Source organism: Ischnura elegans, chromosome 13 (genome assembly GCF_921293095.1).
Source record: "Ischnura elegans chromosome 13, ioIscEleg1.1, whole genome shotgun sequence".
NCBI lineage: Eukaryota > Metazoa > Arthropoda > Insecta > Odonata > Coenagrionidae > Ischnura > Ischnura elegans.
The window spans coordinates 2,546,298-2,571,016 of NC_060258.1; the positions used below are offsets into that span (position 1 = coordinate 2,546,298).

Below are 24,719 nucleotides of genomic sequence, written 5' to 3' on the forward strand. Positions count from 1 at the left end.
ACGGAAAGATATATCACGACTCAATAGCTTGGATTGAGAGATTTTTCAACAATTTATGACACAATTGTACATTCTTTGGACAAGCATCCACGACAAGTTTAATCCACAACGATCACTTGTTATTATGTGACTATACAATCAACCTCTGTATAGAACCGATGTTTTCTAGTTGCCATTTTATCCGCCAGTAGCACACCTATAGAGTAGGCCAAACATCCGTGTTTGAAGAGTATTTTCTTTCCATTTAAAAAAATAAAGGACCATTTCATTTAAAATTCGTCAAATTTTCGATTAATTGTAGTGTTAAAATGTTTGTTTAAAGGTTATTCAATCACCTGGCCGGAAATAAAATTTAAGCCCAACCTCGGCGTCCGCCAGGTCAGATTATATCTACAGTCTTTAAATATGAGAAAGAGTTCAATATTCTTAAATGTAGAGTTAAAAAAGTTTTAAAATATTTTTTTTAATTCAAATAATGTAATAAACTAGCATAATATATCACTTATTGTTGGAAATATTTCATTTTTCGATTTTAGGCCTGCTGTATACGCAATTTTCTAGCGGTGCAATACGCAAATGAAATCCGGTATGTAAGCTAATCCTTGCTATCATGGTCAGTTAATAGCAAGGCGTCAATGAGCATGGAGTTCGTGGAAAATATTTGATGTCTTTTCTGTTGAAATGCGATATATTTTTGAGGTCCTTGTCAATGTGAGCTTTATAAGCCATTCTCCTGGATTATTCTCAAGTTTTTTGCGTTATCGTAAGTCATGGAAATGAACGTAATGTATTAGAAATTTGTAAATCACTGAGTGCTTTGTGGATGATTTTTGAGGAGTGAACTGGTTTTACAGATAGATTGAGTTATTGCTGTAAAAATATAAGTATTACCGCTGGGAATTTATCTGAGTCTTCAGAAAGGAATTCTGAGGGATCTCCGTGCAGACTTTGCATGAAGAAAAATTATTATTGTTGCAAAATATTCTTTTCAATTGCAGGAAAGATGACCTGCCTGCCAGCCCACTGTGCTTGAAAAAGCTCATCGAATTCAATGATTTCATAAATATTTGTCATAAATCGGACGGAGAACTGAGAAAATTTTCGTGTAGAAATTACCTCAGGGTGAGTGCATCCTATTTTATTTCATTGGAAGCCTCGTGTAACTTTTTAAATAATGTGAAATCATTCACGTAACCAGATATTAACTTGTTCGTGTTACCTTACCGTGTAGCCCGGCCTTAATAGTTCAAAGTTCATGTGGGATAGAATAAAAGTTTTGCCAAATGTTTGTATTTGTGGTTTCATCAGATTATAGCAATAACTTGAAAATGTAATTAATCGTGTATTCGATGACTCACTTGCCATGGCGGGCATAGTATTTGTTTATACGGTACATTAACACGTACGGGTTAATGTCTAAATGTATGAACGCCAAAATACACCGTGTAACCACACAACTTGTGTGAATGCATGAATAAAAAATATAACCTGTTCTGATATATGTCAACGCATATGTACACATTCCATTTTCGTCCGCTAAAGTCGTTCATGCATTCACTAAATAACTTGTGTATGTGAGTGCAAGTTTTTTGTAATCAGACTCATGGATTAGAGAATGGGATGTGTTTTATTTTATTGATCAATTTTGTTTAATTAATTTTGAGAACATGGAAAATTGTTTGTTTTTAAATGGGTTACACTCAAAGTTTAGGTTATTTCTAGAATCATATTTGCGCCCATTTTTGAAGTTTATTTACTTATGAGATGTGTTTTTTTTTACATATCAATTTTGTTCATTTAATTTGGAATACATGAAAAAAATAATTGTTGGTGTACAGATTGCAATGCACTACTTGAACGGGAAAGTCTTCTTTTCTAGTATATTTTGCAATTTTATTTTAATGGCTGTCTGAGTGTGCAGTTTTTAGTATAAGTGGTGAACGACTTTGCTGAAGGAACAATTTGTGATAGTTTATGTAGCAATCACTAAGTCCAAGAGGTACTACATGGCTTGCACTTGGCCACATTTCATATATGGTCTTTTAGTATGAAAAACAGTAAAAAATCTCATTAATGTCGAATGAAAAAAGTTTTAAAATATCCATGTTTAAAATAATGCAATGCACCTCAATAATATTTCACTCATCGTTAGATATACCTCATTTTACGATTGTAAGCCTGTTGCATACGTAAACCTCTAGTGGTGCAATACGCAAATGAAGTCTGGTATCTAAACTAATTCTTGCTAGCCTGGTCAGTTATAAGCTAGGGCGTCAATGAGCATGGAGTTCGTGCAAAATATTTCCTGTCTTTTGTGTTGAAATTCGATTTATTTTTGAGGTGATATGTTAATGTGAACTTTTTATGTCTGTTTTCTTAATTATTCTCAAGTTTTTTGCATTGGTGTACGTCATAGAAGTGAATGTAATGTTTTAGAAATTTGTAAATCACTGACTGCTTTGAGATTTGTTTGTGGAGTGAACTGGTTTACAGGTTTAATGAGTTATTGCAGTGAAAAACATAAGTATTACCATTGGGAATTTCTCCTAGTCTTTACAAAGGAATAGGGTGCTCTCCTAAAATTAAAAGCTAATTTTTTTTTCAAGTTTAGATGAGTAAGTTAAAGTTATTAACGTGTGCAAAATAATATTTTTGCATATTAAATGTATATGAAAGATAAATAATTCATGATTCTCATTATTCTTGTTGCTAGAGAGCTTCTAAGTTCCCAACAATTACCAAATTCTTTCATGCTACAAAAACGCCGTGACATCAGCGAGTAAGTAGACTCGCTCCATGGCAGTAACAAAACAGTAGCGACGATAACAAACATCTACAACGATACTGATTCATAATGTGAAGGGTGTGTGAAAACATATGTGAATTGTTCAAAAGTTTTTACGGTGCTTGTATTGCACAATGTTTGACTCCGACTTCATAAAGACGCATCCTGGGAACATTCTGAAGGTAGATTAATTCATGGCCACTTATTTCTTCTCCAGTAATGAAGATTTCTATGAGTTGAGAAGCCGCAAAATTGAAATGTAACATAAATTAAATCAATAATCTCATTTGCTAGTAATCTAAAGCTTTGCTTGTGTCTCATTTAACTACTGTTATTTACTCATTGTTTAATGTGTACTTGGTGCAATATTGGAATATGTGATGTTAACGTTTTGGAGAAATACAACGGATCATATTTTACTTTGATTTACTTAGCATCCCTAAGGTCTGGAAGAGAGACATACTGTGTTTCAGCAGGTTGTTAGGTTCAAGTGTTAATAAATTTGAACGTTTGCACTGTTGAGGGTAAGGTGACACCAGAACATTAAGTGACAACAATAAGCTTATACTATGGAAATCGCATGGATGGGGAGGATGAGAAAGTAATAAGTGCTATTTGTTAAGATGGTGCTGCATCTTCCAGTTTGCATACACTCTTTAAACTTGTCAATTATTCAGGATAAATATTTCACATGACTGATGATGGAATTAAGATATAGAAAAATTAACTATGTAGATAGATGCATAGGTTTTACTAAAACTGGGACAAATAGTCTACTGGCACCACGTAAACCTATTGTTTACTGGCCTCAGATGTCACGCTCAGCCAACATGGCACTGGGTCATTTTGAGGGCAAGATGAATGTAAAATTTTCAAATTGAAATTTTACGAATAATATTCAGCTTAGAGAAGAACTGCTTTAACTTTAATTTGCTGCACGAAGAATATTTTTTTATCACATAATCATTCAGTTTCAGTAGAATTCCCCATTCCGAGGGTACCCCTGTGCCGACTTTGTGTGAAGAAAAATGATTATTGTTACAACATTTTCTTTTCAATTGCAGCAAGCCAGGTAACTGTAGAGGATGACTTATAAGATTTTGTCGACTTAAATGCAAGTTTGGGGTAACATTTTATTGATTTCCTCAGTTATTGTTTTATTCCATTCTATGGGCATGCTTTCCACGACAAGTCTGAAATCTCATGCATATGTTTTAATTCCTTTCGTAGGTTGCCTTTGGAAGTGGCCAACCTGCCAATATATGCCCACTGTGCTTGAAAAAGCTCATCAAATTCAATGATTTCAGATATATTTGTCATATTTTTGACGCAGAATGTTGCCTAAAAAATTTTGAAAAATTTTGTGTGGAAATTTCTTCAGTGTGATTGATTCTTTTTTCATTGTAAGCCCTAAGAAATCATTCACGCAAGCAGATATTAACTTGTTAGTGTTGATTTACCATGTAGCCCAGCCTTAATACTTTCAAGTTCTTATCAACGAGAATGAAAAATTTAGCAAAATGTTTGTATTTGTGGGCTGAACAGGTTATAGCAATGGATTGAAAAAGTAACTAAATCTTGTATTTGATGAATCACTTGCCATGACGGGCAAAGTATAATGCTTAGTGACTGCATCAAAGTATTACGTGCACAATTTACGGAAAAGCAATTCAATTACATATCAAAACTTAATGGAGCATTAAAGCTGGTGATTATTAATATTAAATGTTATGAAAGGACCTTGACAATGATCGACAGAGCAATGGAAAATGTTTAGCATTCAACAAAATACATGAATTGATTAATTTTTACAAATATAACCCGTAAATTTGATATTTGAATTGAGTGAAACAAATGTCTTGAATTCTGTTTTCTTTGAGTTATCACAGACAGTTTGGTCTGGTTTTAGTTTTAGCTCATTATAACGTTAATAACCTGGCGTTACTCACGCGATATTCCCGATCGAGATTACTCAAGTGGGGTGCTCCTGACACCACATAGAACATTTTAAAAAATGTGTTAGACAACATTTTATTTGAAAAAATTGCTAATATTAATGTATTTTTAAGTATAGCATCATTGAATCTACAATAATTCATGGCATAAAAGAGTAAACAATTTAATTATGGTTATTAGCAGTGCCCAAATGCAATGCAATAAAGATGTACAAATGGAATTAGATTTTATATTGAAGGAATGTAATGGAAGGGAAAAATTTAACTTTGAGTTTATCATTTAATCATCTGAAAGTAAATATTATGATTTAAATCAATTTTTACTTGCTGTTTTAATGTGAAGGGAGAGTGTCATCTTCACAGCAGAGGTGACTCACAGTTGCCCAGAAAAATGATGCTCGATTATAGTGTTGACATGTCTGAAACAATGAACATTGTGACTCGGTGTTCCATCTGAGACATTTTTGTTCACACTTCTAATACGTACCTGACAATACTTGGATTATCCTGAGACTATACTTGGGGGTGGTGTTCCCCCCAAAATTTATAGCGTAATCCTCATCTGTCTCCTACAAAAATTACATCCTCAGAATCTTCAATATGCACTGTGAATAATGTTATCGTGGCATTAGCACGGTAGTCCTTTTCTACTGCATGCTGACTCATATTTCCGTAACTTATCAAAGTTTCGTAGTCTAGGTTCCTAATGAAGATAAACACATATTGATATTTTTACACTTTATTTTCCTCATCAGTGATCCTTAGAATTTTTCTTACAGTCCTTGGAAATATAAATCATATTGCTCATGCACATCCAATTATTGCACGAGCAACAGAACAATTTTGTTTTACTTATTTATTTATTTATTTCACACACCACCAAAAACAGCTCTGTCGGCCTTTACATCAGGGTTGATAACATTTAATAATCAGAAACATCCATGTTCTGTATGGGGCCCGAGACCTTCGGTTTGGCAGGCGAGGACTTTATCCCGCCGGCACCGTGGCTGGCAATGTCTTTATTCTTATTTTAATGTCTTTATTTGGCGGACATACGATGCATCTACTGCTTCTTTCTTTTCTTTGCTTCATACCACTTTCACATGTTCATAAATCAGCGAAATAAGCTGTCTTTCTTTTCAGCTCATTTGAGATCATTTTATTTCTGATCTTCTCCTTATAAATGACTTCCAACTCCCTCAAAATTTTTCGCAGGAATTTTGATGCATACATCTTGCTTCCAAGATTTATGTTATTGTACGGACTGTCCCAACGATCGTGTGTCATTTTTTACCTCAAATTTTAGTAACTTCCACTGCAGTAATATTCGTGAAAATTGGCATACTCATGGGGAAAGGTCCTAAGTTTTGTTGAATGCAATCAAAATTTTAGAATTTAGATCTTTGACCTGACAATGTGGGCCCAAACCAAAATTTTCAATGTTAAAAAAATCGAGATAGAAAAAAGTTTGAATTTGATTGATCAGGATGATAATTCTTATGTTTTAGGACATGAGGAAACCGAAAATAACCCTTTTGTTCATGAAAATTCAACTGTTGACCCAGTAAGGTCTCAGTCAAGGACATAAGGGTGAAAATAGCATACCATCAAAGGTGTCGATCCATGAGTTTTAAAGGGTTCCCATGTCATTCGTATTGTCCAAATGCTTGTCTTATCCAGTATTTGACCTCCAAGGCCAATACTGATGTCAAAGGTCATAGAGGTAAATGTCAGGCCATCGTGACAACCAACCTGACAAACTACAGGTTTTAAAAGGTGCTTAAGTCATTTTTGCAGTTCATTTATCAGTATTGTTGATTTTTTGACCTTAGGAGGTCACAGTGGGGGTCAAGGGTCTTCGAGGTAAACGTCGAGCCATCGTGACAACCAGCGCGTCGAACCATGGGTTTTTAAGGGTTATTACAACAGTTTTGCAGTTCATTTATCAGTATTGTTGATTTTTTGATCTCCGTAGGTCATATTAGGAGTCAAAGGTCATAAAGGCATGATTTTATATATCAAGGAAACTAATGTCGCCAACCAAAGGGTGACCAAGTGAGTTGCGTGGTACACTTAGTACCCATTTTTTTAAGTCGTTAACCTCCTGAGGCCATAAGGTGGTCAACATTCACAGAGGTTTGCACAAAAATATTCAGGAAATTAACTCACTAACCGGAAGGTGTTTTCGGTGACAACTCTTGTCGCGTAAACTGAAGCACGAAACTTACGCGGTGGAATGTTCAAAATGGCTTTGTGAACAGCAACAATGTGATTTTCGCGATCCCGTGATGGAATCTTTTGTCTTCGCGACTGCATAAACAGTTACTGAATAGCCCTGCTGATCATTTTTTACTTTTATTTCAGAGTATGTTTTGATTTATACAGGCGTTCGCAATTTGGCATGCGGTCTAAGGGACCGCTGCATTTTTTAAATTGTGAATACTTGTAAAAACTGTAAATAATTATCGCTTTCTTCCTATTTTGGAGTAATAAGGACATAAAGTCTTAAAAATTAACTTTTTTTATTACATATTTACTAGAGGACCTGGTAAACCTCACATCACCTTCATGTATCAAGCTATGTATAGAAAAATCTATTCTTCGTTTGTCTTGCAAAAATCTGCCGGCTAAAGTGACATTCTTCTCCCAACCGTGGTATGGATTATATAATCATGATGTTATAAATAATTATATCAACAAATATGTACTTACCTTTAATTTTTTTGGTTAGTGCTGTTTATGGGTTATCTCTGTTGTATGTCATTATTTAATATTATTTGCTTACGTTTGGATTTAAAATTGTTCTGATGAAGAAGCATTTGCAGTTCTTGAACAGTAGTTTGGTTCACTGTTGGCTTGTGTGCACAATGCCTACAAGCTTTCGTATCTGGATTGCCCGTGGGGGTAGAGGCTAGCCAGTGTGTTCAGTTTAGAATCCTTTACCTTCACCTCGTTATCAAATTACAAGCTTTCGTATTCTTATTTCAAGAATTTGGATTGCCCGTGGGGGTACAGGCAAGTCAGTGTGTTCAGCTTGGAATCCATTGCCTTCATCTTCATTTGGTTATCCCATGTCTCCATAATCACACCAAAAATCACAACCAATCCGAAGAAAAATAGTAAAATGTTATATCTGTCCTTATCCATTATGTGCAATTGAGAGTATCACAATTATTTTTGCCGATGACTGGAATTATCGTAAATTGGCAATCCCTATACTTCCATTTTTTATAAGGCCCTAATGATTAGATAAGCCCGTTCTCTATGTGTGTAAAGCCCTCTTTTTAAGTCACAGGACGAGCCATTATCGTGCGAATTGCATCTGATGAATTGATCCACCATTATTTTCTTAAACTCCTGCTATTTGAGAAGTGTTATTGCTTCATCTTGGATTGAGATTTCTGTGAGTTAAAAAAGGCATTAGAGAAAGGTTTTGCTTCATGCGTGTATAAAAATTTTCCCATGTCAGTAACAAACTTAATTTATTTTACATTTCAGGATTGCCTTCTCTATATTGGGAATAGGAGAGCCAAGGAAAGAGCATTTACAGATTTCAACCAGATTGCCTAATCTATTGGGTGAGTAGTTTCGAATACATTTATTCCATGCTTTTCTTTGAATTGTCCATTACTGCATGATTGCCTTACTTTAAATGAGCATGCCTTTCAAGAGAAACATTTTATCTTATACAATCGACCAACAGAGTTTAAACGTCATGCACGTTAAGGGTGGAGAGCAAGTATTTCTTTTGTTATATCCAAAAAAAGTTTTCCACCACAGTGTACCTCTCACTTACTCCACCGTTGCAGAACATTGTTCCAAAAATTTATTTCAAATTTAATCCACCAATTTCTATTCCACGAGACGTAGTGCTATTGCAAAATTATATGTACGAAATAACTTTTTAACTGCTTCAATCAGAGGTTAGCATTAGTCAGTTTGTATGATCTGATTATTTTTGGCTTTTGTATAAAATGCTGTTAATATCTATCATATATTCTTATCCTACTATCGAGAATATCTACCATATCATTTTTAAAACAATCGGTGTTACTTTAAATGTTTTAGAAAGGTCATATGTTACTGTAAAAATGGAGAAAATGTTGGACTGGTGGTCTTGCTAATAATTTATGCATAAAATGTATTTAATTATTCTGCAAATATTGCCAGATAAAACAGGTTAAAATAGTAAAATAAAGATAAAGTACATCCTGAAAAGGCATAATTCCCAAGTTTACTATCTCATTTTTTCAGAGAAGCAGAAAAACAAAATTTTCCTAGCAACAAAAACGAAATAGTACCAACTGAAAAAAATAAATCTCAAAAATGGATTAGCGTCAATTTCAAAGTCTGGCTGAGTATGGAAAAGTCTTGCAAGTGTGACACCTGAAGTTTTATTTCATTACATGCAATTATCACAATCCTAAATACCCAGAGAAAATTACGCTCAGTTTGAAAGTTAAACATACGATCTTCAGTGAGATACTCTTCATGGTGAGGTGATAGAGTATAATTCTGAAAGTGGATAAGATATTGCCATTACCATTGGAAATGGTTCAAAGAACGCTACACTGTACTCTCGACGGAAGTACACCAGAGCACCGCTCCGTAGGCAATACTTTCGCTATGAGAATTTCTTTCCTGAGCGGTCAAGTGTGAAGTCAAAATGGCAGAATGAACAAGGGCAGGATAGCTGTATGATGAGATTGAGGAGATGCTTAGTTGAATATTTATGGTTATGGTGGAATATAATTCGAATAAACTTCAATTCGAATGTCATGGTTCCACAAAGTAAAACAAGAAACTTGGGACTACATTTCTCACACCTACCCCTGCATACCTCTTCTTAAATAAACTCAATATCTTAGTAAAGTAAAAAGTGGGTACTCTACGGTTTACACACTTGCAATATATTGACTAATTATGGCTAACGACTATTATAAAACATGTATTCATTTGAATTATTTTTCTATCCCGCTTTCCTTCAGATTTTAATTTGTGGCATGAGATGATGTGTCTAACAGGGTCCCCACTCAACCGTGAAAACCTTCTAACCGTGAATAAGCCCTGAATTTCGTCTACCATGAAAAAACCTGGAAATTTTGCAATGAAACCTTAGAAATCTCTCAAACTTGATTGTAGAACTAGGATTGGCGGATTAAAAGAAAAATCTCTCTTTCGATCATATTTCAAAGCCGAGTCACGTGCAGACTCTGTCCACACATTTATCTACACCCGTGTATTCGAAGCGCAATTATTAATTGGCCCGTGTGCCATGACAGCACATTGACCTTAACCCTGGCAAAGAAATTAGACACTACTGCTCTCCTTCCTGCCACCCTGCTCCCTCCATTTTCCCACTCACACCCTTTAGCCGTAGTTGAATTTTGCTAGCTATAGGAGACGTCATAAGAGATAGCGCTTTCATTGCTGCGTTTGCATTGAAGGCATCTTTTGCATTTGTTACATTTTTAGTTAATGTCTGGTGGATGATTGTTATATGATCAACATTTCTGCCTAAAATGCCTGATCTACAAACTGTGGATTTGATGACATTTAGACTGTGAAAACCTGGAAAAACCCGTGAATTTTGTGATGTAGTTTGAGTGGAAACCCTGGTCTAAATATGTTTTTACAATCGTTTCTACAACTACATGCCCCTTTAAATAATTATTGTGGCTTTCTGTGATTAAAGGATGCTTCCAGAGGTGTTTGAGTTTATTTCGTAGGAGATAGGAGAATGTCTATGGAGAGATAGTGCTTGTTATCACAGTTAAATTAATATCCTACCTGTGAACGCCAGAGTCTTCTTATATTTGGGATTAAGAGCAACTTACTGAATTAAAGTAAAAAATATTCCCTATATTTCAATAGGAATGTTATTAATATGATATTTTAAGATTGTTAATCAAACCAAAACAAACAAATGATAACCATATTATAAATCTTGTCCACTTTTAAAGAATCAGGTGGAAACGTGCACCTGTACTCCTCCCCAAAATATGGATATGTACTTTCGTCGTCTGAGCATTGTGCAACTTAGGAAATTTTACTCTTAAATGGGAAACAGAATTGTTTTTTCCGTCCAATTTTCTAGTAAAAATAATCAACCTGTAATGAGTGAAAGATAGTAAATTTTTGCTCCAGTATAGTTAATAATATATGAGGCCACCTCTAACATCTCTAAAGAGTTCTATTTTACTGAAACAACTGAGCAAGATCGTGTATGTTATTAGGGCCACAAGCATGAAGAATTTAAATTGTAATATATGCCATAAAAATCAGATAAGTGAAATATCCAATGGCGTTATCCATATGATCCATATTTGTTTCAATTCATGTACACCAAGACACTGTGGTGATGAGGAATTTCCAATACAGATTAATAGGATATCGGGGGAGATAAGAAGTGGAGTATGCAAGGAAGATAAGCAGGGGTAGTGTGGGGTGATTGGGGCCTTCGGCTGGGGCTCAAGATCTTATCTTCTTAGCTGGGGGGCCCTGCCTGCTAATATTAATGAAAATCCCAGGTGCTGAAATGGATTTTGAAGCCATTCTGCATTTAAAAAAGTAGAGTTACACTTAGTGTGCCATGGACGTAATATTATGTCCTTTAGATCTTTCTGAAAATTGCCACGGACGTAATGTTATGTCTTTCTATTTAATTGGCTTTGTACGTGTGAAGCCGTAATATTTCGCCCATGGTACTTTTCCACCATACTGCTTAGTGATTCTGTTATTTCAAAAAACAAATCCTCGATGGAAAAAGAGTTCTTTTAATGTCTTGAGGATGAAAAGTCCTTTGCAGCTACTGGCATCCTTATCTTAGGCCATTTGGTGTGAAAATTCTTTTGCGGAAAGAACCGTTCGTTGAGGGTGCAGTGACCCTTTTTGTCATCCAGGATTCATAAGGCTTTGCTTGGAACAATGCTTTTTATAATTTCCATGCTTTAAAGAGTTAGAATTGAGTGTAATTAAAAATTGTTATGCATGTTATGGCGGTATATCATATCTTGCAACTCTTTTATATTTCAAAAACATTAGGTTTTCATTGTTAAGTTATGTATTTAAAAATTAGCAATAAATGTTATTCAACGCATTCATAAAGAAGAGAAAAGTCTCATTTTTACTGAAATATACATCAATATAAATATTTTTTTAATGCTGATGTTTAAAAAAATATACAAATTTAGTAAAAACGGCTGGATTTTTCAGTAGGGCTTTAAATTTAGCACACAGCACTCAAAGTGTAAAATTACAATCTTGTAAAAGAAGTACTGTAAATAGTGAGAATTGCACAGCTTAAAAAATTCCATAATGTACATTGGCTGTTTTTCTCAACCTCCAATGGGTTATGATCAGCAGATGAAGTGATTGAATAAAATTATTCCATCCTAAACATTGAGCACACTTGTGGTGTCCTTTCGACATAATTGCCTCGGCGATTGAGGGATTGGTCATGCCAGTAGACACGACTTAATAAATCTTTATAGGATGTTGCCATCAATGATTCCCAACAAATTTTACCTTCGTCCATTAGCTCATTGCCCGTTTTGAAACACTTCCATCCTAGCCACGCAATTCTATATGTCAGATGGAATCTTTTAAAAGGAAGACGAAGTGATTAATTATAAATTATTCCATTACTAAAGACTGAGCACACTTGTGGTGTTCTATAGACATGATTGCCTCGATGAATAAGGAATTGGTCGTGCCAGTATACACGTTTTATTATGCCTTCTTCATAGGATGTTTCCGCTAATGACTTCCATTAACTCTGCCTTTGTCCTGAAGCTCATTGCCCATTTAAAAATGCTTCCATCCTAGCCACATCTTTACTTCAGCGTAAAGAAGGAATAATGGATGAATGGAGATAAGAGGATCACCAATTGTGATCACCAACTCAGATGGAATCTTTTAAAAGGAGATATTGTCCATTTCCAACATATTTTAAGGTTATGCAGTCGATTTGGTAGTCCCATGGTTAATTAAAGTTACATAATATAAGTGATGGTGTGTAAGGGGAAGATAATTGAGAACTTAGGTAATTAGCATTTCTTAGAAGAGAAAAGGAAGTGAGGAGGAAAATCAGGCGCAATCATGCTTTCAATGAATGGCACCAAAAGGAATAAGACTGCGTATCATTTGACGAAAGAAATATTACACTTGAATTGCCGTCCAGATAGTAACCATGCAAATATTGATAATTTTATGATGTATTTCCACCCATGTTGGCATCCCCATTAAGAAGTTAATCAGGAACATTTTTTTTCTATTGGTATACAAGAGGGAAGACACACATAATTATTTACGATCTTAATTTAGGAAGGAATACACTTTTCCACAACATTTCAATGTGAATGATGCATTTCAGCTCACAGAGTCATCATCTGGTACAAGAATTGTACATCAAATATTGAGATAAAGTGTTACCGTCTTCAATTTAAATATTTCAAACTTCTACCATGTAGCACCTGCATCTGATGAATTTCTTCTATTGTTCTAATTTCTTTCTTTCTGTTTTGCTTTTTTTCAGCAGCCTCTTTTCCCATGTTATCATGTCACATCATAGATTTTCGTGCATATCATCTCTATTTTCATTCTAGCCTCACTTTCCACATTATTATAGGTTCCTTAATAAATAATCGGTACTTCTGCTTGGTAGAAAACTGTCCCGACATTTTTAGCATAGTTACATCTGTTTTGGTCTCCAACGGAATTATTTCCTCATAAAAACGATGGTTGTGAGTGATTGAATTTCAAAATAGCCATTCCAGATCATTTCATTTTTAATCTGCATTGCATAGTTAGCGAGATATTTTTTCTTGGGTCACGCTAATGCTAGTTGTTATGTTCCCACACTGCTATTGACAAATTTTAAGATAATAATTTGATGTTTCTTCTTTTTCTTTGCAGTCAACATTCATTCTTTTCAAACCAACGCTGAGATCGTTACTCCTTCGTGACCATTGCCACCACGCCTGCTTTATATAGCCAACCTCTGCTGAATCCACTTCTGCTCAAATAAATTATTTCTTTTTTCCCCAATCATGGTGAGCAACATTTCTAACAGCAATGCTGAGCAATTTGTTGAGGAGAGGCTTCTTGCTGGATTGGTAACTGGCTCATTCCTACAGCATAAAGACCTACTGGACAAGTTGGAAGATGTGAATAGCAGAATGATAAAGGAGAAAACACTCTTGCATGTTGGAGTGGGACTTGGAAAAGCTGATTGGGTGCAGGAGCTATTGGCAAGAGGAGCTGACACAGACATTACAAATGAAAGTCAACAGAATGCATTGTCTTCAGCTGAGGAGATGGTGCGGCAGTTCCCTGATGATGCAGAACGCTCAAAAGTTCTGAATTTGGTTACGTTGGTTCACAGGAGGGACCAAGTTATTTTGCGTCGTCTGGAAGCATCTTTGAGTAGAAGCACTGATCATGTGACACCCGTGGCTAGCCCAGAATGTGATATTGCATCTCTCAAGTCCTCTGTGGACTCATTGAGGCGAGAGATGAAATCTCTTGTGCGACAGCTGAGCTCATCGCTGGAGGAACTGAAAGCGCAAGTGTGTGGATGCGATGTACTGTTGCATTGTCTGGAAGGGGCCGTTAAGTCAACAGCGGAGGACGTGACATCTATCAAGTGTGGTCTGGGAAAGGAGGTGTATTTAATTCAACCTACATCCGATCCGGCCAGAGCAAGGCAGGAGTGCGTGGACGCCATGATGCGAAAGACACGGATAGTGTATGGAAACGGAGTTGATGAAATGCGTAGATTGTATGAGAGACTGTATGATGGAGATGGATGCACTGCTTGTGTTATTAAGTTTTTAAGTGGGGATGGCCGGGTGAGGGTGATGGTGGACAATGATTCTTATAGCATTGGAAGGATGAAGGAGAAGGTTGTGGGTTTTGATGGGACTCAGGGGAATGGGAGTGCATTGATATCGTTTTGTGATTTTGAGAGTGAGACGGTGTATTTCGGTGCAAAGGATTCTTCTGGTGTTTGGGAGAGTGTCCAATGTGCTAGGTTAGCTTGGGCCCTCTCACAATTATCCCTAAAATTAGTTTTTGATAATGAGGGGAGGCCATATAGCAAGGGAGATGTGGAACGAGAGCGTGAGTGGATCAGGGCTATAGAGGATTTGGAGGAGAGGAGGAAGAGGGGAGGGAGATTAGATGGGTGTATCAAATTAGCATTGGATGGGAAGACACCAAAGACAAAGTTATGTTGGCTTGCGGCAGCTGTCCCTCGTCTTATCGCTTATAATGGATGCACACAAGGAAGAGCTATTCTGCAGCAGCAAGCCCCTCTCCTCTTCTCTCTCTATTCTAACAATGTGATTGGAAAACTTTTAGCCAGGGCAAAGGTGAGTCCTACGTCTATTTCTTAGGGTTTTTTCTTTACATCATGGTCTTCATTTAACCATTGAAATCATTATTTGAAGGTGCTTTGGTATATAAATTGGTAGTTAATAAATGTAAATGTAAAAAAAGTTTTGAATAGTTGAAAGATTTGTTCGTAATTTAATTTTCCATGATTTCCCAAAAGTGGGACTCTCATTGGTTTGGCATTTAGAGGTGAAATGAAACTTCTGGTACATTGGCTCCTCAATCCTTAGCTGTTCCTCCTATGTGTTCTATAAGTAGTTTGATTTAATGAGAGTGGGGTTTTGTAATATTAAAATATTTAAATACAATTTATTTTAGTCAAACATTGTACTTCTTGATATTCCAAGATGCAGATTTCTTTTTAAAAGATAACATGTATTAAAGATCGTATATGTCATAAGTTTAAGAATGGACGTACATTTAGGAAAAGTCACAGCTTCAAATTCAATTTCAAGCATTTTTGACATAATTATAAACTTTCAAAACTACCAACCGGGTCCATTGGACCCAGTCCGTCGTTCTAGGGTTAAGAAAGTGACTTCAAATTAACTAACTCTTACGGATAAATAATGAAGTTAAAGATAAATAATATAAGAAAATTGAAGAGTGTCTATATTCAAATCCATGATATATCAATCCAGTGATAAATCTGTAAATTCCAAACAATAGGGAAAGTCTTCCAATAGTTTTCACTTATAAAATAAATGATTCTTGTAGAGCATGGGCTTCTCGGAAGATATCTAATAATTATTGCCTATAATTTCTTCCATTGCATTCTTGTAAGTTGAGGTAATATTTTATCTCACTATGAATATTGACCTAATTTTGACATTGCATTTTGTTTGTGATTGCACTACTTTTCATTCCATTAGTTTATATTTTCTGTTTCAGAGATGAAATTGGCCTGATATACTTAGGAGATTGTGATGGAGCCAGTGCTGAAGAGGAACATCCCGTTTACTATCATTCATTTTCTTTAAGCCTCTCAGTTTTTATTGGTTTAACTTAATTACTAATGTGTTTAGTGTAATCATTACAAATATCTTATGATTATACTCAGACATTTATGTTGATTTCATGTTTACTAAATGGCACTTTTTCATTTGGTAGGTCATTACATTTTGAGATGCATGTTGTTTTAATCCTGTGGGCACACAATTTTATCAGCCTTTTCCTAGTCATGCCGCTGGGATATTTGTAATTTTGATTATATATCACTTTGCATCTCATTTACGCTATAAATAAATGGAAGGAATGTATCGTTTTGGCTTACCAATGTAATCCTACAATTTATCTGAAAGCCATCGTGCACATAAATCTATTTGCGGCATATTCCGCTCTCTCCAATTTCATAATCATATTTTGCCGGATGTTCTCATGTTTGTGTAGCCCTTTAGTGAACATTAGTTTGTTTTGGTTCATTGCTCTCACCTTTTTTGATCCATTCACTTGAGAGACATTTTCCTATAGTTTGCAACTATAATGATGTAGGGATAATATTGTGAAGTGCAATATATTCGTTAAAGATTATTAATTTCAAAGATACGGTGCACAATTTCAATGTGATGTAGAATTTTATTTTGCAATCTTCAGTCATACTTTAACTAAGGCTTAGATGGGATTTTTTTCAATTTGCAGTTGTAAATGTATGTATATTTTTGGTATAATTGTATTATATTCCTTCGTGGTATTATACTATATTCTGTTACAATACCATTCAAGGCACACTCAGAGAAATAGCATTTCATTGAATGTGATGTAAATAAACTAAAATTTTTTAAATTTTTGCTGCAAACTGTTGTGAAGTTTTATCCAATATTGCATATCATGCTTCATAGAGATAAAATAAATTCATTATGGCTTAAAGTTCCTGTGATTTATTTTGCTTTGAAATGAGTTTATCCCATATGATGCATCAGATTCAATCACGACAATTTTTCTAACGAAGTGCAGGAGGACCACCTGATGTACACTTCCTATTTGCCATGATGCTTTTTAGTGCTGTGCTCCATAGCCCACCTCATACTTAAAAATTTTTAATCTAATCGCTATACAAAGGTATTATTATATTTTTCAATTTTGTTATGCATATGATATGAATCGATTTTAAGAGTAAAAATTATAATTATCCAGCTCAACCCGCAGTTATTGTAACTACATTGCATTTTCTACCAATTATGGGTTCGTAAACTAGAACCTCCTTTCCCCCCAAATTCTAGTGCTGTAATTTTTACTTGCATTATTACGTATGTACAGACCTTTCATGTATTTAATACACTCCCCAATAACTCGAGGCAGTGGAATAGTATTTTTTCTGCTGAAACGTTTCCCTGTGCCCAATGGAAGCACGGAACATGTATTACTGTCTACAGTGACGACAGAGTTATCATTCCATCAAACAATACCGACCTACAGCTTCATTGAATGCTTGTTTTCCTGTTCCTCTCGGTTTTATGCCGATGGTTTTGCTATATTCTTTCAGACACGCCCTTGTTCTATTTTCACGCAGGGTTCCGGTGTCAACAAATCCTTTTTCTTTCAAAACAATAGATAGTGTGCATGGTGTAAAAAGAAGTCATTGAAAAACATAAGATTATTAGAGGGCTCAGGGATAACCTTGAGAAAATATCCAGAATAACACTTGCTTCCAGGTCTATTTTTCGATCGAAGTCGTTTCCCATCGCCTGGTTGAATCCTAAAGCCGTCTGAAGACCATAATCACCAAAGTTTCAAGCGAAATGAAAGGCTTGTTTTCAAATAATATTTTTGAATTGTGGCAACCAAATTCAGGTATCATTTGCTCACTAATTGACCTATAATGCGACGTATTCCAAATTGTAAAAATTTGTAATTCAAGTCGTCAAATTAGAGGCTTAAATGTACAAATCTGTCATTTTCGTCCCGACAGGTATTGTTTGAAAAGTGTACCTTTCATTAATATAAATATGTTTCGGCTCAATGATTTCCTAGCGAAGTCCAAGTCCACTCCAGAACGTAATCAGATTACAACTGTTTCGTTTAATATGCATGACTCTAATTTGTATAAAAGTTCATTGTGAGGTACAGTGTCGAAAACTTTCTTAAAATCTTGAAATAATGCTTCAACTCGTCTTTTCGATTCACCAGATTTTATAACGCCGTGAAGAAAGAGCGCGAGCTGTGTTTCGCATGATCTACCTTATTAATCTTAAATATAGTGTGTGCCTAGAAGAATCGACAAATCCACCTCCCCCACCCCTTCCCCCATTCAGTGTTAAAACATCCCGCTATATGTATTACCATCGTACTATAGTAGACGTGATCATGAGAATAAAATAAAAGAAATAGACTGCAAAACATAGAGATTAAAAATGTCATTCTTCCCTCGCACTGGCAAGGATAGCAACGTTGTCTCAATTGATAGTATTAGTGGCGTCGCTTGCTAGGATCACTCATTGCATGTTTTTTTCATAGTTCTAACCTTGCTAATGCTTAGTAATTCCTAGAGCAAATTCATGCAAGTTTTTTTATGAATAAGCATGTATATTTTACTAGTATGCGAAATATTTCTATGACCGTGTGGTGTGCATGTGGCGGTCCTCTAGCATGAAAATGAAAAAAATGTCAAAAATAGCGGAATAACTCCTTGATATTTGGTTTAAATATGTATTCCCCTTAAACACTTCGGGTACCGGCTGCTAAAGTTAAAGCCCTACTGAAAAATCCAGCCATTCTTACTATAGTGGTAAATTTTTTTTAAACATTAGCATAAAAAATATGTTTATATCGATGTTCATTACAATAAAAGTGGACATTGTTCTTATTTACGAATGAGTTGAATAACATGTATTGTTAATTTTTAAATATATAATTTAACAATGAAAACCTACTGTTTTCGAAAAATAAAAAAGTTGCAACAGATGATGTACCGCCATAACATGCATAATAATTTTTTAAAACAATCAATTTGAACTATTTAAAGCATGAAAATCATAAAAAAGCATTGTTCCAAGCAAAGCGTTATAAATCCTGGATGACAAAAAGGGTCAATGCACCCTCAACGAACAATTCGATTGGCCCAAAGAATTTTCACACTAAGTGGCCAAAGATGAGGATGCCGGTAGCTACAGAGGGCTTTTCGTTCGTCGATCGTTCTGCGCTGCATTCTCGTGTTTTTATCATCAAAACGCAAGGTTGACAGCAAAAACAGGAATCGGTAAAGAGACATGGTGCATTGATACAACGTAGATCCAAACTCAGTTGACCACAGTTCATACAAATTTGTGTGGCACGTCTTCTGCACCCCAGAAAAATATGGAAATCCAAAAAAAGCCTCAATCTCCTCAACATCTACATCACCGTGGTGCGATTGAGGAATTGTGACATTTTGACGCTGCCGTTGTATTTCCTCATTTGTGTGCGTCATTATTTTATTTCGTAAAGCGCTATCCAACAGTAATTCCCAAGCTTGCCGGGAAGTTTTGACGTCGCGCGCTGCTCCTTTTGATCCAGGCAGATCCGAAACCAAATTTCGCTCTCTCTTTCGATCTCTAAATGATTTCAAACGTCAATGTTTGATGAATAGTTTACTATTATGAGTAATATATGTTCAAAACTATTGCTCTACAATCAATTCCATTGAAGTTTGTTCGTACGTCTTTCACTCCGAAGTTCCTAAATTATTTGCAAAAGAGGAAACCAAGATATTCCACAAAAAAGTTGATGTCCTCAAATATCCCAAAGTGATAAAAAATGATAAATGACATTTTAATTACTATAAACGTATAAATACGATTATAACAAATGTATTTTCAGCAAAAAAGGCAATAAACATATGTGTTAATTTTTTTTCGCAATTTCAAAAAAATTTCATTAAGTGCACACTGGGGTCCAATGGACCCCAGACCATATTCAACATTAAATTATAAAGCAATAAGCGCGTTGAAAAAATATCCACACTCATGAAACTTTTACTAAGATATAAAAGGAAATTTACATTGGTATGAGCTTTCAATATTTTGTGTATTACAAAAGTTACAGCAAAGAAAAAAACTGCTGGGGTCCACTGGACCCCAGTGTGCCCTTCTAGGGTTAAGTAGAAAGACGTAATATTACGTCCATGGCAATCCTCAGAAGGATTAGCAGGATGTAATATTACGTCCATGGCACGCAAAGTGTTAAATTGCACTATTTAACTTTTAATGTCACTTGAAATTTTCCATTATTTTCATATGGAAGCACATCGACACCACACATTTTTCTATTCTAAACTTCAATAAAATTTTTAAAAACCCACGAAGCCCATAAATAAACCAAAGAAGGGAAACTTAACATAAGCTCGCCAAAATATTAAAAATAAAACCTAAGAAGTTTGAAAAATGTTAAACAACAATGTTACTTCTAGTATTATCTTTAAAAAAGTTTTGTGAATTGCGTGCCATTACCCATTAACAGATGCCATTAACAATTCTAGTGGTAAAAAACTCTCATGTCTGTAAAGTATTCATATATTTTCTGCATTTTTGCAAGAGAAAAAGTACAGAGAGAGTACTTTATGTTACGATTTTTTCTCTCTTTGAAACCCAACTATATCGTTTCCTTAACTTACTGAATCCGTGATACATACCTTTAAAGTGTGGAATTTTCGCTCTTATTATCGAGTATTATTTATTTTCCCTCAATGCAATTTGGCCGGCTTGCACCAAACAAAAGGGGTCGCTGCTTTGACTTTTTATTTTCCTGTGCGCCAGACTGCGCGGCGATACAATAGTGAATTTGTGTGTTGCATATACGGCAGGATGCAAATACATACTACTAACACTCGAGCTATGTTGCTTGTTGGCGAATAAAGTTCGCCAGTCTTCGAAAACCAAGGATTTCATCGTTGAACTTACATTCTGGTCTAAATTGGCCTCGTGTATTCCTATATTTTATTTTCAATGTCTAAAGTGTGATTTTTCAAAGCTCGAAGTATTGTAGCAGATTTTTTTAGGATTGACAATAGGAACTCAACACCTATGGCCTATAAATTATGCCGCACAACCGGCTGTGTATCAAATCTGTGCCGGCGTATCAGTCTCAACTATGTATGTACTATGGGGGAAAAAAGTATCCCAACAAAGTTTGTGCCGCCACCATCGCTTCGCAGGGGAATGGGTTCCCTTTCTAACAGTATATAATCCTTGGAAAGAGACGAGGGAAATTCAAATACGGTCTTTTTCAAGCACCAAGGTCGTGACGGTGAATTTGCCTGCCTCGAACCGAGGCTCGAACGTATTTCGTACTCCTCTCTACAATGTTGGCGCATTCGATATCCCTAGGAAAAGTGCCTTACTTTTACCCGCTATCTCACTCTAACCCTCATTTCCTTTCCTTCTTCGCTCCTACTCCGGCACTCATTATAAAATTCACTGAAAGCCCATCTCCACTTCCTCATTTTCTCGTCTCATCTCTGTTCTGTAATTGCCGTTCACCTAACAATTCTTTCAAGAGCTAAAAAAAAGTTTTGTTGGGAATTGTGGGAGTATGGTGAGAGAGTACGGATCTCATGGATGTAAGCAATTTATACGTGGCAAGTTAAGTGGTTGAGCTACGAGGTGTGGTTCTTGAACGGTGCAGCTGGATACGTAATACGCTCTGATAATTTACGGGATAAATATTCGCTAGACGTAATCTGCAAGGCAGCAATGGCGAGGAGCGATTTTGAGCATCAGGAATAACCCTAAATACACTGGTCAACAAAAAATTTTTTTTTCAATCCTAGAGATGTTGTTGGATGATCCTTGAGGTGTTTTTCGTCCTGTTTCCAAATCTCGGCTCAGACATTTTCTAATACGTCTACTTTCTTTAGGACAACCGAACTAAATAAGGGTTCAAGAATGTTTAAGCAAATAAATCGTGATATTAAAAATGTGAAAAACAGGTACTTTCGTAGGGTTTTCTTATACATCTATCATCTGGTAAGTTCCAATTCAGTGTCAATTAGTAATCTGATAACATATTGCTGAAATTTCCTTGGTTCTATTTTTTCAAATGTAAAATATCTTGTTCGAAACCCTCTTTGTTCATCTCTAAAAGCGCTAAGGTTTGGTGGAAAAAGGCAGGGTTTGAGTCGAGAGAATAGATTTTAAAATTCATATTGCAGCCCATATTTTGGTACGATTTAATTGTATTAACATAGCCACCAGATCATGATAATTTTCTGCCTAACATTTCCTAAAAAATGTCCCGATACATTTTTAAATGCGTTCCACGAGCTTTTCTCCATTGATTTCACTTGCTATTGAAATTCTGTATCCTTCAATTCTTAATCTGTGGCCCAATACATATTCCTTATTTGATCTCACTTAATTGAACGACTTTTTGTTTCAGGTAAGTTAAACCAGCACCATTTTTGTCCATGGCTTCAACAAAATTTTAAAAAAGTCCTTATGTAATAGGAGGAGAAAAAAGAATATTTTTTGGATCAACCAAAGGCTGAAAAAGGATATTTTTGGATCCAGGGACGAGTTCTTTACGTTGCGGACAAATTGTTTTCAAGCAACAATTTTTTCTGTCTCTGATATCCCATTCGCAGATGAAGCAAAAACATTTCGTATAGCCAAGGTGTAATCCTAGTAACATTGCAATTACTTTAAGTGGCCACAAATTTTCCATGTATATCTTTGGTAGTGATTTTTTTCTAAAAGTAACTGCATATTCTAGTAATATTCTTTTATTTCAGTTTCATGAGTTAACAGTATTTATGGAAGCTCATTGCCATTATGTAAGAGATTAGCCTTTAAAATAACCTAGGAGGAATAAATGAGCAAACGCAATTCGTCTGTGTTTAATTCGAAATTAAGAGTATCCATAACAGAGAGAACATCATTGCAAAAAGCAAATTTTTTTGGTGAAGAAACCAAATCAAATTCGTCATGGCGAGAGCGGTACATCAAAAGTTTCGAATTTGGATCCAACAATTTTCAACCCTTAAATCGTGATCCTAATATTTTACCATGCTTTCAGGATAAAATTTAAATCTTGAAGTAGATTATTTAAATACTCTTGCGTCATAGAATGAGTATTTACTCGGTCCAAAATTTGGGTCCTTTGAGTTACCGAATCCTTCAATATCATGTTCTTGATTACTTTCTGAATATTTTCTAGGATTAACATACTCCATTGGTTTCGGCACTTGTATATTTTCGGAGTGAGGGAACGGTAGTATCGCTGATTCAAAGTTGTCTGGATTTTTTACAGTGTGTTTTGACTTCGTTGTAATTCCTTTCAATTTTTTCAACAAAAATAACAGTCTGAACAATGATCTGCCAAATTATGGGGACGGCAAATTCCTTATGACGTTTTCCCTTCGACCAACCATTAAGAAGCTCTACATTGGTGCCACACAACACATGGGGATCCCATTCTTTATCTTGGCCACCCAACAGGCAGTCAAAATAAAGTTTATTGCCCAGTCTGAAAAAGGGAGTAATTTTCCACCTTTGAGCCTTAAAAGTAATTTCACCGTATACGTAATAAAAGTCATTAGGATGGTTCACGCACTATCTATGCTTAAATTCTGATTAAAGCTAAGCCACTTCTCAGCGATTACGTTGTAATAAGCTGTAAATTCTTGCGAGCAATAAAAGTCTTTCTTCGACTATCTTCAGAGAAATCAAACATCTTCTCGCTCCTACAGCTGGCCACATGCTGATGTGAAGTTGCAGCTGATGCAGCATTGATTTGAACAAAACGATAAGATAGTACAATTTTAAACATAGCTTGACAGAATAGGAACGCATGACATCGTAGGACAACATGTTTTGGCTGGAAAGTTTTATTTACACTTTCTCATACACACTCACTTTCTCACGATACATAAATGAATTAAATTACTACTTTCGTAAAAGCAAAAACATACATTAAGCTGTCCTAATGAAACTAAACATGATAGAAAGAATGTAAGCACAGATTCGGAATCAGCATGAAAAATACGCCTTAGACAATTATCACTTTAACACATTCAACCCGGAGTATTTTATTATATTTTTTAAAAAGACAGATGGTTTTTTTTTGCAAAATTTATTCGATACTAAGCTAATATTTAATGTAGTTGTATTAAATTTTCTTTTTCTAAACAAATAACCCGTTAATTAATTAGGACGCGCATTCGCGTCCTCCGGCTTTATGGCTAGGTACGGAGATTATGCAATCCCGCATTACACCCAAAAGATTTTCCTATTCTAACTTTTAAAGGCTATAAAACCGTACATCCGAGTCTTATTCTTGCATTTTTGTTATCTCAATTTTTTACGTTTTCTAGTATGTTTTCACTAAAATATTTAATTCTGTCGTTCGTTTTTTATAACCGAATCTATTTCAGATACTTAGTAAAAAGATTATGATTCTCAAGGTTAGTATTGTTTACCCTCACAATCTACTTCACGTGATTAGGTATAAACGAATGTGTTTACTGTGAAATTGAATTAAAGTACAACCATCCAGAAATGTTCCACCGAGAAGGCGAAGGCTTTTTTGAAATGTTCCTAAATGCTGAAGTGTGACAACACTGTGACACGATCAACTTCAGGCAGTGGACTGAAAAGCCGTGGCCCACGCAATAA

The 24,719-nt window shown here is 35.4% G+C and overlaps 1 protein-coding gene across 1 annotated transcript; it reads left to right on the forward strand.

The window, feature by feature from the left end:
* Positions 1 to 1,079: 1,079 nt before the first annotated feature.
* On the forward strand, positions 1,080 to 16,918 carry LOC124170237. Its single transcript, XM_046548954.1, has 4 exons — positions 1,080 to 1,122; positions 8,239 to 8,318; positions 13,657 to 15,113; positions 16,027 to 16,918. Exons 3-4 carry the CDS (start codon positions 13,791 to 13,793, stop codon positions 16,030 to 16,032), a joined length of 1,329 nt encoding a protein of 442 aa, XP_046404910.1. The 5' UTR covers positions 1,080 to 1,122; positions 8,239 to 8,318; positions 13,657 to 13,790; the 3' UTR covers positions 16,033 to 16,918.
* Positions 16,919 to 24,719: the final 7,801 nt, after the last annotated feature.